The 15,130-nt window shown below is 33.5% G+C and overlaps 1 protein-coding gene across 9 annotated transcripts in view; it reads right to left on the bottom strand.

The window, feature by feature from the left end:
* Positions 1-3,809: 3,809 nt before the first annotated feature.
* Positions 3,810-15,130, bottom strand: part of LOC117116167 (kinesin heavy chain-like) — a 43,869-nt gene continuing 32,548 nt past the window's right edge. For 5 of the 9 annotated variants that reach the window (XM_033260165.1, XM_033260169.1, XM_033260166.1 and 2 more), the window contains 4 exons: positions 13,991-14,070; positions 12,928-13,008; positions 9,137-9,223; positions 3,810-8,530 (listed from right to left, as the gene is read on the bottom strand). In XM_033260165.1, the coding sequence (XP_033116056.1) occupies positions 8,514-8,530; positions 9,137-9,223; positions 12,928-13,008; positions 13,991-14,070 (265 nt within the window). In that variant the 3' untranslated portion in view covers positions 3,810-8,513. The remainder of the gene's footprint in view (positions 8,531-9,136; positions 9,224-12,927; positions 13,009-13,990; positions 14,071-15,130) is intronic. The other 4 variants (XM_033260168.1, XM_033260172.1, XM_033260174.1 and 1 more) reach the window with 1 other exon arrangement.

Here is a 15,130-nt window from a genome sequence, read left to right as displayed (position 1 = left end):
TCGGCCTCCTGGCCCTCCTAGACAGTAGTACTGAGTAGGACCTTGTTACTACAGTGTAGTGTATTGTTCAGGGGAGGATTTGGGTGGGGAGACCGGGCCGGCCACAGCTCCCCCTTTTATAAGGTAAAGAAAAGAAAAAAAGATTCACATACATAGGCCCTATGCCCCTGGACCCCCTACGATAGTATTATCTCGATCGGTCCCACTTTTTTTCCTCCCCCCCCTTCTTTGGACATCTCTGGATCCGCCCCTGTTGTAAATAATTTTAGAGTAGCTGCTGATCCCGCTTCTTGAGCAAAACAAAATCTTGTCATTAAAAAAAAAAAATTTCAAGAATATTGCACCCCCTCTCCCACTATTAGAGTAGCAGATCCCAAAAATCATGCCATTAAAAAAAAAAAGAGAATTTCAAAAATATTGCACAATGTCAATGTATCAATTACCCTTCTTTTCCATTAAAAAAGGATGACTCTTCTAGTAAGAAACCTCCAGACAGCCGTCAAGTTCAATTCACAAATACTTTATAAAGACACCAATATTTTAAGGAAACTGTTGAATATTGAACAAGTGGATGTTGCTGTTATTTGTGTTGGTAACAAAGAAATTCAGGAAATGAATAGAAATTATCGAGATGTTGATGAACCAACAGATGTACTGTCATTTCCAACCGAACAGGTAAAAACACTTAGCTATACTACATAAAACTACAACATTGCGTTAGTTATCGAAAGTTGAAAGCTAGAAAGTTAATAACTTGATTAATAGGTTTTCATGTATTTTTTTAATTTTACTACAAATCTTTCACAATGAAACCTAAAGTATCTGATTTTAAAAAGTCACTTCTTGGATTGTATAATTTAAAAAATGTTTAGCATTCTATTTAGCAGCCTCTTCCTTTGACTAACCCTAAGTATTGAGTTTAAGAAAGAATGCTCTCAACAAACTTAGACACCACCACAATTTCAATTCAATTTTATTTGATCACAACCGGCAGCATTTCGCTGAATTACATGAGAATACAATTAAGAAGTAAGCATCTTAACCACCAAGCTAGTTCAACTCATTTATTTATTTGCAGTTTTTAACCAGGGCGGCTTAATCAGTCACAAAGACTGGTCTTAGTTGAGGCAGTGGCTACAAAGAATTTAAAATTAGCAGACTAAAAATACCGTAGAAACTTGAATAGAAGTTTACAGGCTTAATATCGTGAAGAACCAAATCTCAAGTTGAAGCCCCCTCTTTAATTTCCAAAAGTAGCTTCGAAAAGAAGCCCATTTAAAATGTCGAAGAAAAAAAAAGAAAAAAAAAAGAAGCTGCCCGCTGCCCAGGACTTATCTTTGAAGTATTTCATCCTGTGAATATTAAGTACTGTAAATGCTCGAATAAGCGCCACAGCGCTTATAAAATTTTGTATGTTTCAGTCCAGTGCTTATAAAAAAAATATTGGTATGGAGTTTTTCATGCTTGTTTATCCCATCTACCCTTAGTTCAGATCGTAAATAAAATGTTTATAAAGAAATGCTTGTCTTCATTATGTTATTTATATATTTTAACAACTGTATACATTGTATTTAAAACCCTGTTCCTCAAAGTGTTTCATTACACACAGGGCAAATACTGTTGATTAAGCGCTGCGGCGCTTATTTGAGCATTTACGGTATCTTTCGTCAAGTTTGATACTAAAGTGGATGTCATCTTCATAGAACTAAGTGTTTTCTAATACTGTATCTTACTTAATTCATTATATATTTTGTGGAAATATATTGTGCAATTGACTGTCACTAAAAAGGCTAGCATATTATTTAATTGTTGATGCTATAAAATTGTTGGCCTATGATTACACAAATTAATGTAATATTTTTTTGGTCTCGGAGCAGTCAAGGCGCGTTTCCAACTGAGGACAAAAATGCCTGTACTGTATAATTAACATAAGAGAATAAAATTACATTGCTTGAAAGCTATACTCTGCTGATTTCTTGTGCGAGTTTGTAATTCAATTAAAGCCGGTCGCACACGTTAAGATTTTGATTACGATAAGCTGTGTTATGACATATGCGACTATAATTTTTTGAAGATGTTCAAAATCCTACGATATTATATGCTTCCATGAATATCCGTGTTGTGTAAATAATACCATGCACCAGATGATACAGTATTAGCGCAGCTTGTCGTAAGCAACAATACAACATGTGAAAAGTGATACACCCCTATTTAATATTAATATAGAAACTTGGTGTGTATGTAGGTGAAAAAAATATTACTAAAGTATAAATTATACATTATAGTACTGTATTATTCTGCATAGAATGGGTTTGAGTTACATACATACAATCACTTATATCTCAGGGGGGCAAAGTGCGGCCCGCGAAGATGAATTAAAAACCCAATGTGTGCGGCCCACCACTGATCATGTATAGAAAATAAGATTAAAACTTAAAATAAAGTGGTGTAAAAGCAGTGCTTGGAGGTTTTTGAAAGCTCATTGGAAAAGTTTGGGTGCGGCCCCTTAGTGTTAAATCAAAAATTCACTTTGGCCCTCTGACCGATTTTTATGCCCACCCTTGATTTAGGTATATAGTGCTATTTCATGAAGATCAGAGTGCGCAAAGCGTGGATTACAGTAGCTCATACAGCAACTTGTCTTCGTGTCTGAGCTGGCCTGTAAACCGGTACCAGCTACTCTTATCTGTCCACAACAGGTGCTATATGGACCAGTACACTGGAGTAACCCCCTCGTCTCAAAAGATGTACTGGGTTCTTTATAGTACACATGAGCCAATTGTTTACACTGGACCTACGGTTTATAGTCCTTATCTGAGAAGACTTGCTCCAACTACTTAACCATAAGTGAGCATGCAGTTCGAACCAGCGCCGATGGCTGTAAGTTGCAGGGCCCCTGCTTTAACTGCTCGACCATTCGACTTAGTAAAATGCATTTCAATAACCAAGTCTACAAAGTTTCTGGAGTATATAGTTTTCACAGATCTAGAAATTTCCAATGTAGCTATTTTACCATTATAATACCATATATTATTTTGCAATATTTTGAATGTAAATCCCCTTTTAATATAAATTTTACCGACTTAGTTTATTATTTTACTATATTTAGGCTCATAGTGCAAGGTTTAATTTATTTCAAAATATCACATTTTATCGCAATCTGTAAAAAAATTATATTCTCATTCATATATTTATTAACTATATTTTATTTGTGCAGTATCTTGAGCTATTCTTGTAGTATTCATAATGTTTGAAAATATTTACAATTTTTGTTTATCATATTGTAACAGAGAGACTTAATAAAAGTGGGCTGCCCCACGAAAGAGAAAAAAAGTTTCTGGAGTACAAAATATGGGTGGCTTATACTGTACTAAAGGTACAATAATACTGTAATAGCTGTGGAATTCCAAACGGCAATTTATCAGTAATCTGACAAATACGAGTTGTCTAGGGACAACGTAACCAATGATCATGATGGAAATGTCATTTGTTCTATGGTAATGACCCTATGAAATTGGGCAAGTTGTTCCATAACTTTGGTGAAGCAACGCAAGGATCTATCGTCATGTGTTTTCAACCGACCAGAAGGACAATAAAGAACATTAGAACTGGATGATGTCAATGTGGACCCGAGTATGCAACTACATGTAGCTGAGCGCAATTTGAGGTGGAGATGAACAATGAAGACTTGTTCTTGACTTCAGACCTATTTATGATAAATATCCCTAGTATTTTTTCCGTACGTCCGTAATTGGTCCCTTCTCTGTTGTCCGTGTTAATAACTTGCAACACAAAAACAAATTACACAATTTTGAAGCTTTTAGTTTTTATTTGGCCATAAAGAGCATTACAATTTATTCATTTGAACCAGTCTGAACTCTTGCTGGTCTCTGCCTTCACGTTCCCTATTTACAAAGACACAAGCATAGCTAATAAAGACAGAGATGTGAGATATGCAAGCACATGGACATCACTGGTATTTTAAGGTGGGAGAATTATCAATGCTCCTCCATAATTAAATCTTACCAACCATAGCAGAAAAAGTTACCTAATAGACCAGGAAGCTTCCAAGGAAACCTGGTTTAGAAAACTAGCATACTCGGATGGCTCCAGAATATGATAGCGGGTGCTGTTTACAAAAGCCTGCAAGGAGGCCATACCACTGACATCTAACCTAACACCTGTTAATGAGTTAATCATGCGTTGTGGATTAATTAATGGCAAGTACAATAAATTAGTTGAAATGTCCAGGATCGGATATTTTACCTAGCTACTTGTGCAAATTATGTAACGAATGTGCTTCAATGCATTTTAAAGGTGTCCACTGCCAATGTCAATTATTAGCTCAAATTTAGTGCGACATCACTGTAGCAAACCTAGTTGGTTTTCTGAATCTCTACATCACATTCACTATAATCATCGCTCGCATCAGCAGCATCACTCTTCATTCATTTTCTTTTATTTTTACAAGGACTTTAATCTGTACTTAATTCAAACTAGCAAATAAAAAGGAAATTAGATTGATTTGTACATAAATTTCAAATTAAATATACATTTTTTTTTCTAAATCGGTAAATTAAAATTTATGATATTCTTATTTATTCTTATCAATCAAGCAATTTCTTCTATCAACTTCATTCACAAAATACACAAAAGATGAGAAATTTATGGACAATGAATCATTATTCAAATCTTAAATTTTGTTAAGAAAAACAATATACATTCCGCATCCCACTCCATACCAAAATAACCAAAATGGCCCCAATTTTTCCAAATAATTTTTAATTTTATAGAAAACTAATTGTTTATGCAATAAGAATGTACATTTTGTGTAATTACTGTAGATAGGTTTATCTTTAAAATTAATTTAAAAAAAAAATAAATTTTAAACATCATAATTAATACACATTACAACTTAAAAATTATACCAAAACCATTAATTGTGCAACCTTAAATTTATAAAAAAAAAAAAAAACAATTAGTTTACCTATGTATATAGGATTACACAATGGTCAATTAACCCGAATTACTATTGCTTATTTGCATAATAAATCAAAAATAATTAACATATATTGCATTTGATTTAAATCAACCTATAAACTAAACCATCAATTTTACTCCTTTTTCCTAACCTCCTGTCAAATATGTTTTTTTTTTAAATGATTTTTTTCAGCAATATACAACTTATAGTCAATCACATAAGTTAATCGTGTTGTCCTATTTTACAAGTTATTTCATACTTGATTTCGACAAAAAATCTAATTTATGCAATTTTATACGAGTTTCCGAATTGAACATGCATTTAAAACAAAATAAATAAATAGCAATAACAACATAAAATATCTTGTAAAAAAAATATTCAGAAAAACTCCATGATTTACCTCAATAGAAAAAATATTGCAAGGGAATCCTCATTGATTGAACGACCTGGTTGTAAACTAATCTGTTAACATTGATTCATCTACGATATACATATATATTTATATTAACATATATACATGCACAACTACCTGTACATGTGAGTTGCTATACTGTTTGTGATGGTTTGCTATGCAAGGTACAATACAACTGTAGCGCACACACACACAATTTATTTTCCATACATAAACGTTAGCGTAACGGCCACATATATAACAAGTATCATTAAGCAACAAGCCTTAACTAATGAGTATACAGTATGTATGTTATACAATTCCAGTACTATGTTCTTATATACTTATATAGTAATCTGCAAAGGGGAATAGCAAGCAGATGATATTCATGGGAAAGACTAATCAATTTTGTAACACAATATTGGACTACCTATCTATAATAACAACGGCAGGATAATTTATGAGAATGGTATTTCTAATTCACCACATTGCTAGATAGTAATAACAATAATCGGTTCTTGTATAATGTCGCTTAATCTAAGTCACTAGCATTTTGTGAACACAGTGTATTCAGGGGACTGCAATCATCACACAATGATTTAATGAACAATTTAAGATAAAAACATTAATAATAAACCGTCTATTGTACCATACTATATAATAATGTTTTAATAGCAAACATTTCAATTTGAGGCTCTTAAAAAAATTTAACAGAGGGTGTTGTGATAAAGAATTTGTACCTTCAAAAGGAATAACAGTAATCTTGGAACGACACATCAAAGGATGCTTCTCTAAGACATACTGCACTGCCATTTGTAACAAAATATGAGGATATTGTAATGAAGATGCAAATACTTAAGAGGATTAAAAAGTAAGTATAAAAGTTAAAAAAAAAAAAAACTCTGAAGATGTAAATCCTGGAACGACACATCATGATATGATGTTTCTCTTGGATTGAAACTACACATCAGAGTAGGGAGAAAATAGGAATGGAGGACAAGAACTTAACATCAAATCATATTGTAATAACTAGACATTGTGACACAAGCATTAACTAGTTTCTAGACATGGCCAAATATTTTTTTTTTGTTTTTTGGAATAGCTTTACAGTTTGTGTTTATGATAATGATTGCAATCCCCAACCCTGTAGTATCATTGCTTGCTTCAAATACAGACCCTCCCTTATAGGATTCTCAACTATGACTAAGGGTATATTTTGTGTGCTCTACTTACTAGCATATCAACACTTGTAAAATATAATGTAATAACGGAATATTTGAAGAAATAAATGGAATTTTAAGTACTTAAATAAAGTATACAATAACCACAAATAGGTTTATATTTTAAATACAAAATCAAGGTTGAATTTGTTAAAACTGAAATAATGTTAAAAAAAGGATAAAGTTTAATTGGACCATGCACGCCAATCACAGGAAATGCAATTTATCAATCATAATGCCCTCATCACTTGCTGTACTATATAGTTATGCATATATTGATTTAAAATACAGTAATCTCTCTCAGCGAAGCTCAGCATTTTCAGGGATATGAAATGCTTCAAGGTGGGTCTTACATATTTTTGTTGTTGTTAATCCGGCACCAGAATATAGTTTATGAAGCTAATACTGAAGATGAGTTGAAAAGAGGCAAGGCATTTGTCTAAATACTTGCAAAAACCTGAGGGAGAAGAGAGACTAGGCACCACACTACCATCTTCTGTACACATCCCACTAGCCTGAGGGATTGATTCAAGTTAATACTTATCAATCCTAGATGAAAATTAACTGAGCAAATTTGTTATCAAAATTTGTCAACTCTTCAGCAATCCAATATTGCACAAATTTACTATGAGAGGTGATGTACATTTGCAAAGGATTCTGGGAATGTTAAAACAGCCTAACAACTTGATTTCAATTAGCTAATTTTGGATTACCTTTCCATCATAGACTGGGACCACCAGGGTTAGAGACCCCCAGGACAGAGATCAGTACTGAGATTGGTTTGATCACTGCTGAACTAGATTTCACCATCTTACTTTTTTAGCAGTGGTGGATCCAGGAAGTCAAAATAGAGGGGCCTAGGGGCCCCAAAATGGCTGGAGTTCAGGTAAGAAATTTATGATTATGGCACCTCTAGATGGCCAGAAATAGCACTCTCAGACCTAAATTTGATGAATATTCTCCTTTTTTCTCCATTTTAAAAAATAATTTTGAAATTTTTTTAATTTTTTTTTGGGGGGGGGGAAATTAATTTGAATCCACCACTATTGTGGATTACAAACTTGGTCACATGATGTTAATAGTTTTGTATGGTCACATGGTCTGACAATTACCAATTTGTTTTGAAAATATTTGTATGGCTTTTGGTAAAAAGGAGGATAATATGTGAGTTAAAAATATGAGGATATAGCAACATCTACTAGAAGGTGGTTTTTAGCATAAGGAAATGCTAAATCAGATATGTTCCTGATATGTCATCTAAGCAAATAAAAAAGAATGTATAAATGCATGTGAATGAATGATATCACATATACAGCCATTAAACATTTAATTTCCTATTTCTTTAGCCTGATTTACCCCTTTAAACCCACTTTACATCTAAAAGATTTTACAAATTTACACTTGCAACAACTCTTAACTACAAACTTCTCCTAAGATTTCAGTTTTTATAACTGATATTTGGTGGTTTGACTTAACTAGATGTCTTTATTTAACATCTTAACAGTTATTTTACTTCAACATTAAATCTTATCACTAAAAATCTAGTAAAAGGTTGAAACAAACCGAGTAGCATTCAGATCTGGTAGATTACCGCAAGATTGTTATTACCTGGGTTTGTGAGTTGGGATAAGCAACTGGAGATGAAATATTTGGAATTACAAATGGATACATCTTGTATATCAGCTTTCAATATTTTTTTCTGGATCTGTTTCTGAAGATTGCAATGATTTTTCTCTGTGTTAAGAACCCTTCTGACCTTCAAATTCAGTTTACAACCATGTATTATCAACATACAACTACTGAATTGGGATTTTTTTCATTGTGAATCTGTTTTTTTAAGGGATTAACAGATGAGAATAAGTGAATGGATTAGGTCAGGTGATTAGTCATCTTGAACACATCCTGATGTTGCTTCACTCAGCTAGTAGGTTTCATTGGCTGTGGGGAGACAAAAAATGCAAGTGACTTAAGTGAGTAAGATAACACAAGATCTTATTTTTAATAATAATGATGTGTTCATGATGTAAATTAGGGGCCTAGTAAAGCTGCCAGAGCCCAATAAAGGATGTCTGGGGCTACATATGGACCTGCAGTAGGGTAAGTAAGTGGCAAAACCCAGCTAAGCTTTCTTTCCAACCCAATGGATTGGGCCACAGAGAACTTTCTCTGCCTGTCCTCCACCTGTTTCCCTTTAAGCTTTGCTGATGGAAATGATGAAACAAGAAACTCCCAACAAATTTGAAGATGAAAGCCACTCATTATAAAATTTTGCCTGTCAGACTTAACTATGTTTGATCAAACGTTGATGAAGTAGAGCAATGTCTGACCTCCAGCAAAGATTGAAAGAATCAAGACATAATCTGCTTGCCAGACTATCAAATATTTTTTGAAAAAAAAACCTGTTGTATGCCCATATATAGTCATGATGTGCCTATATATGGTTATGATGTGATGTCATCATGACCATATTTAGGTATGTCACATGAACATCAAGTCTGATCTAATATTGTCTGCTGAGTCTGGCTTCAAAGATAAAACACTCACTTGACAATGGCTTCCTGGATGTATCTGAGTTTGCTCCTTTTTTGTTCCTTGCCTTCATTGCCCTTATATCAGCCTCAGTTAATTTACCTGAAATCAACAATATAATATGCATGTCAAGAAAACAAAACAAACTTTACCACCAATGCAGCCAAGCAACACTTGCATTCTTTACTACTCATATTACAGCATGCAAATTATTCAACCGCAACAATGGAAGTGTGGAATACTTGCTGATAACATAAAATAGGAACTGCAATGATTGAACTGCATGAAAACCAAATTGTAAGCCATTGTTTTAATGAATTTTGTCCTCAAAATTTTATTATTGTATTTTTTAGCTCTCTGTTTGGCTACCTTTATTGATCTAAGATAACGTAACATATTGGAAAATATTATTAAGTGTGTCCCATAATGTTAGAAGATATAATTTTCTAGATTCACCTTTCATAGCAGTGTCCTAAAAGAGGGCTTATAATGTATTAAAATTGAAAAGTATCATAAAAAGCAAAAGGCATCAAGATGATTATTAATAATTGTAAAGCATATTAAGATTATTTTTAAGTGTGCAATCATAAGACTGCATTATAAACCAAACTGCAAAATAAGAATATGTTATAAAATGATCACATGCACTGAAACAGAAAATCTATATATTTGATTAAAAAAAAATATAGATGCATAGATAAATATTCATCAACATAAATTTTATTCTCATCCGCCAATGACTTACCACAACAGGATGGAATAGACCATAATAAGTGACGTTCTATAAACCCATATAGAGTTACGGTATACCTCACTGATATCACTTTACCATGTTGTGTTACTTTGTTGGTACCAAGTAACGCTGCCAAACAATCAGTACGGCCGAGTTGACATAGCTTTTTCAACCGACATTATTTTCAAACTTAATTTTACATTTTACCTTAATTTTTGCTTTGTAAACATAAACGACAATAGAATAATGCCAAATTGTAGTGTTTTATTTGATTTTTAATTGGAAATGACTAGGCTCTAATGCATCAGTTTACAAACTGTGGAGTTGTTCGGCTGCAATGATCACCTGCCAAGCAGTTACTCAGTAAAGAAGCGGTGTCATGTGGTACCATGACATACCTACTGTACCTACTACACTATGTGCTTTAAAGTGTGCATTTTTTTTGGGTTGTGTAAAAGATGCCTAGAATATATTACACTCCAAATGTGAATAGTATAGAATAAAACAAATGGTATGCTATAAAGAAAAATGAAAGTACAAACACAAGGACCCATAGCTCTACAGTAAAAATAAATGATAGATAGCTTTATGGTAGCCTATACAGGGCAAGGGCACAAGAAAGCTGTAGGTCCATGGAAGAGCAAGGATGGTCAGCACAAGGACTTGTATCTCTATGCTCAAGATAACTAAGTTAGGTTGTTAACATTAGTAGTTTTACTGTACAATCTTTACATTGACACAATTTTGATGTTATTTTTTGAATAAAAGCAATATATATATAGTATCACACTTCATAAAATATGTTATAAAAAGCATGAAAGCAAATTAAGTATCACACTTTACAAAATAAAATGATAATACTATACTCTACATAATACAGATCATCATAAAGGTAATATACATAGTATAATGTATATTATATATTTTTGATCCCCTATTCATCTTTCTCTGCCTGTAAAAAATGTACTCATCCTGAGATGTTCATCCTTAAGTAGCTACATGGGAGTATATTGGTGTAAACTAATGATTTAAAGATAGATTAGACAATGATAAAACCACTAATGCGACCATAAGACTTGAGCAGTGGCAGACCGTAGGGTAAATTGCAGGGTATGCTAGGTATTGGCATATCTAGGATGTGCGAGGGGCACGCACGTTCCCCCTGAAAAAAAAATACTCGCCCATCCCCCAGCTCAAGTAGTTAAAAATCACCACAAATCAATGATCCCCCATCTTCCTATCCCCATCAGCTTCCTTCCATTATAAGAGCCCCACTCCACTGATGCTAAGACCTGCTAGTAGGATAAGTTTGTTAGCCTATTACTATATAGAATCAGATTGCGTCCTATAGTCAAAATACAAATGTATGTTGTTTTTAATCCCGTTTTTAATACCGGCATTGTTGTAGCATCTTCTGTTCAAAAGAATTCCTATTCCTCAATCAATCAATCAATCAATTCAACATTTATTTACTTCCTTTTTAACAGAGATAAATAATACAATGGTTTTTAAATAAATTGAAATGCACAAAATTGATAATGAAAATTTAAAAGACAAGAAAAAGGAAGATGGGAAGACTGAGAAGATAAGAAAAACAAATCTTGTGATGGGACAGCCAGAAAAAAAAAAAGAGAATAGCAATTTGTCAGTGGATTTCACGCAAGCCTGCACAGACTTTGAGCTCGACCTGGTCGACATTACTTCTTAAAATGTTGATGTTTAGTTTTTGTACTGTCAAGTTACCGTAGTGCAAATAATTAAAAGCAATTTAAGAGTTTTTTATGATCGAGTTTGAAACAGGTTGTTAGTTCGTCATGACCTTTGACCACAATGTATTTTAACAAATTTCAATTCAAATAATAATAAGTTTCTTCTATACCGGTTATATGTATTCAAATTTATTTAAACTTTAATCATTGAGATTAGGCCTATAGATATTATAGTGTGGAGGTCCCGAATTGTGAAAAGAAGAGCATGCGCACATACTCTTGGAAGCACTGCTTCTATTCCATGGTTAGTTTGGCTATTCTGACACCACAACACGGTTGTCACAATAGCAAATTTAAGCGTTGTAGGGTATGCTCCGACTCCCATGACTCTCTGAATACGTGATTGGCTGATATTGAAAACCAGCCATGCAGAAATTTATAGGAGCTGAGATTACGATGCGATAGGCCCGATTATGACTTATCCTAGATACCAAAGTAGGCCAAATATTGAAAAACTTTGGTTTTCCAATGAACTGTAGCAATCCACTCGAATATGGCTTATAGAAGATTCTGACTAAGAAATGCTAAATATAATAAAGAAACTGTACTACTATATGTTTTTATTTGTCTTAGCCAGGGTAGGCACTGCATACCTTGCTTGCCTTGATGGTCCGCCACTGGACTTAAGTCTTTATCAACTAGCTTGGGTTGATAAGATCGCTCTCAACACATGCATGGTAGCCACAGGTTGACCCTGGATTGATTCTGGGTTTATGTTTTATTTATATGACCAATCAAAGCTTTCGACACAATGTTAAGGCGCAACAATTTCTGCTGGCTGAGTTAGGTCAACCCAGGTCAATTCATGTAGTGTGGGCACTCAATATGTTCATGCTAGGCTAGGCTTGAGTCTCAGCTGGCTCTAGTGCTAGACCTAAAATTACAGTACTACAGTCACCTTGACAAAGGTACGCTAAAGAGAGGTAATTCATGGCAGGTGTACATATACATTTTGATGATGATAAAAAATGATAATATGGGATTTGAATGCGCTATCTATCTATTTATTCATTCATTCATTTATTTATTCTGAGGCTTCTGTCAAATAGCAATTTATATTTTGCTAAATTTGGTTCACAGGGCCTAAAACTATGTATAGCATGAAGGCTGGATGGACCACCCTCACAAAATATTGTTGAAATAAATAAAATAAATAAGAAACTCCATATGGACAAAATCCAAAAAAATCTTATCCAGATCAAGAATTATAATATGTAACCACGGTGCAAAACAATCTGTTAGCAAACTACACACTCATCATTTTTGTTGGTTAATACACATGTCAATCAATTAGTAAACCTCACCAACTACAGAAGGATTGGAGGAGGCTCCTCCCCTTTTGTTTCTTGCTCTCATTGCCTGAATATCGGCATCGGTCAACCTGCCTGGAAGAATTACAAATGCAACACAAACATGACATGGAAAAACTTGGCACAACACAAATATAGGCACACATGTAGCAACCTATTCTGTACAGGTACTGCTATAGACATATATGCATGCATGCATACTGTACCTTATGATTCATATCCCATCTCAAACATATGCTGTTTAAAATGTATATAAATCTAGGGACATATATATATAAAACCCCCTTTATGGCAATGAGATGGCCCAATTCAATAGTATATTGTTTTATGTTGGAAGCAATTGGTGCAAAGGTAAGTGGCGTATCTAGAAATCTTAAAATGTGGGGGGGGGGGCTAATTGGGGCATGAAGGTGATGTGGGTTCAATGATTAGTGGTAGTGGTTATGTGAGAGTATCTTAAAGTCATTAAAAAAATTATTAATTAGTTAACAAGCCCCTATTAAAATGCACCACCATTAGCCAACAAATTCTTTACAATCTTGAAATTCACCATTTTACCATAAAAGAAAGTTACATAATACATACACCACATATATAAATAAATATATATATTACCATGCATGTGTACATTTATGATGGAAAGGGAAGGGTTAATGTGTGTAAAGTTTAAATTATTTAAGGACAAAATGTTATACCTAGTATCGGGTGGGAAAAAGCAGGGTTTTTTTTTTTATGTCGGTTTGAGATTCAGGTCCCTTAACGTGGCACTAAAGCCGGTCACTGATTACGCCACACAACGGTTATACAACTGTCAGCCGGCGAATCCAGCTCTGCTCCCTATGACCACTGGGCGACATGACGGCATCTGCTGATTTTCAGTACCTGAACAAATCGTCATTAAAGACGATCCGCTGCGCACGTTTTGCCTTTCTCCGTAGAATTGCATTGGCTGACGGCTGTGTGGTGCAGCAAGTGTCCTGCTTTACACTAATATCTTAGATTTACATCCTGTAATTCAATATCACATATAATGAAAACAAAGTGTTTGATGACCAACCTCCAGGGGGTATGTTTGGCAATTTCTTTCTCTTATCAGAGCTATCTGCATTCTGGTGACTGTTGTTCACATGGTTAGACCTACAACATGAAAACAGAAGAAGAATAAGAAATAGGATTTGCAAAAAAAATATTCTTACATTATATAATGTTCTCAGTGTAGTTTTTATTGATGATTGTGCCTATAAAATTTTTTTACACAAACGTAATGCATTAATAACAAGATTTTCGGTATATATTTCCGAGTCTTTCCTATTCTTCCTTTAGTCTTCTAAATTTTGCGTTTTTCTTATTCACAATTAACAGATTGTAATTACACAAAAATTCATTATGATAAGCTTATTTTTGAATTTACACCTTTTTATGTTTTAAGGCTAGACCCATGTATACATTGTGTCTGAATTTAACATTCTTCCAAAATTTACGGCAATTAAATTATTGCAATAAAATAATCAATCACTACCAAAAAATAATTATAAAGTCTCAACTGAGCTATCAGTATCAACACTCAAGTCTACTAAGAAAATTTGGATTTGACAGTATCAAATTTCTTGATATGAAAAGTGAAATTTCTGCTCAGGCAATTTAAATTTTTGTAAGTTTTAATGCTGTTCGAATTTCATTGTATTACAATACAATTTATTAGATAGCCAAAACATTAAATTGACTAATCCACCTTACCTTCTTTACTTGACAAATTTAAAACCCATTACAAGCAATACTTAGCTTACATCTTATTAATAAAGGTTAGAGAGTAATGTTAACCTCAAAGTGCAAATTAATGAAGGTATATTAATGACATTTTATAACCCACAAAGTAGACATTTACGCATGCTTATCTAGTACTAGTAGACACTATTACTTCAACTCATTAAAGAGAATCATACAAAATGCTCTTTATCAAGATCAGAACAATCCTAAACTATAAAGCTCAATATGCATAGTGGTGTAAAATTAAATGAATGATGGATAATAGAACGTTACCAACAGGAAATTAAGAAATAGATGAGTTAAGAGCACCTAGTAGATTTAGTCAGAATGATCATACAGGCATTAATTATACCACAGTGTTATTAAAAATAAATGTACATTATAAAATTATCACAATATTCATGAATATTTATAAGTCAACCCACATTCC

The sequence above is a fragment of the Anneissia japonica genome, unplaced genomic scaffold, assembly GCF_011630105.1.
Source record: "Anneissia japonica isolate Jap-2015-1 unplaced genomic scaffold, ASM1163010v1 scaffold287861_len940595_cov192, whole genome shotgun sequence".
NCBI classification, from domain to species: domain Eukaryota; kingdom Metazoa; phylum Echinodermata; class Crinoidea; order Comatulida; family Comatulidae; genus Anneissia; species Anneissia japonica.
Note: the sequence above shows the minus strand (reverse complement) of the source record. Positions and strands in the feature narration are given on the sequence as shown.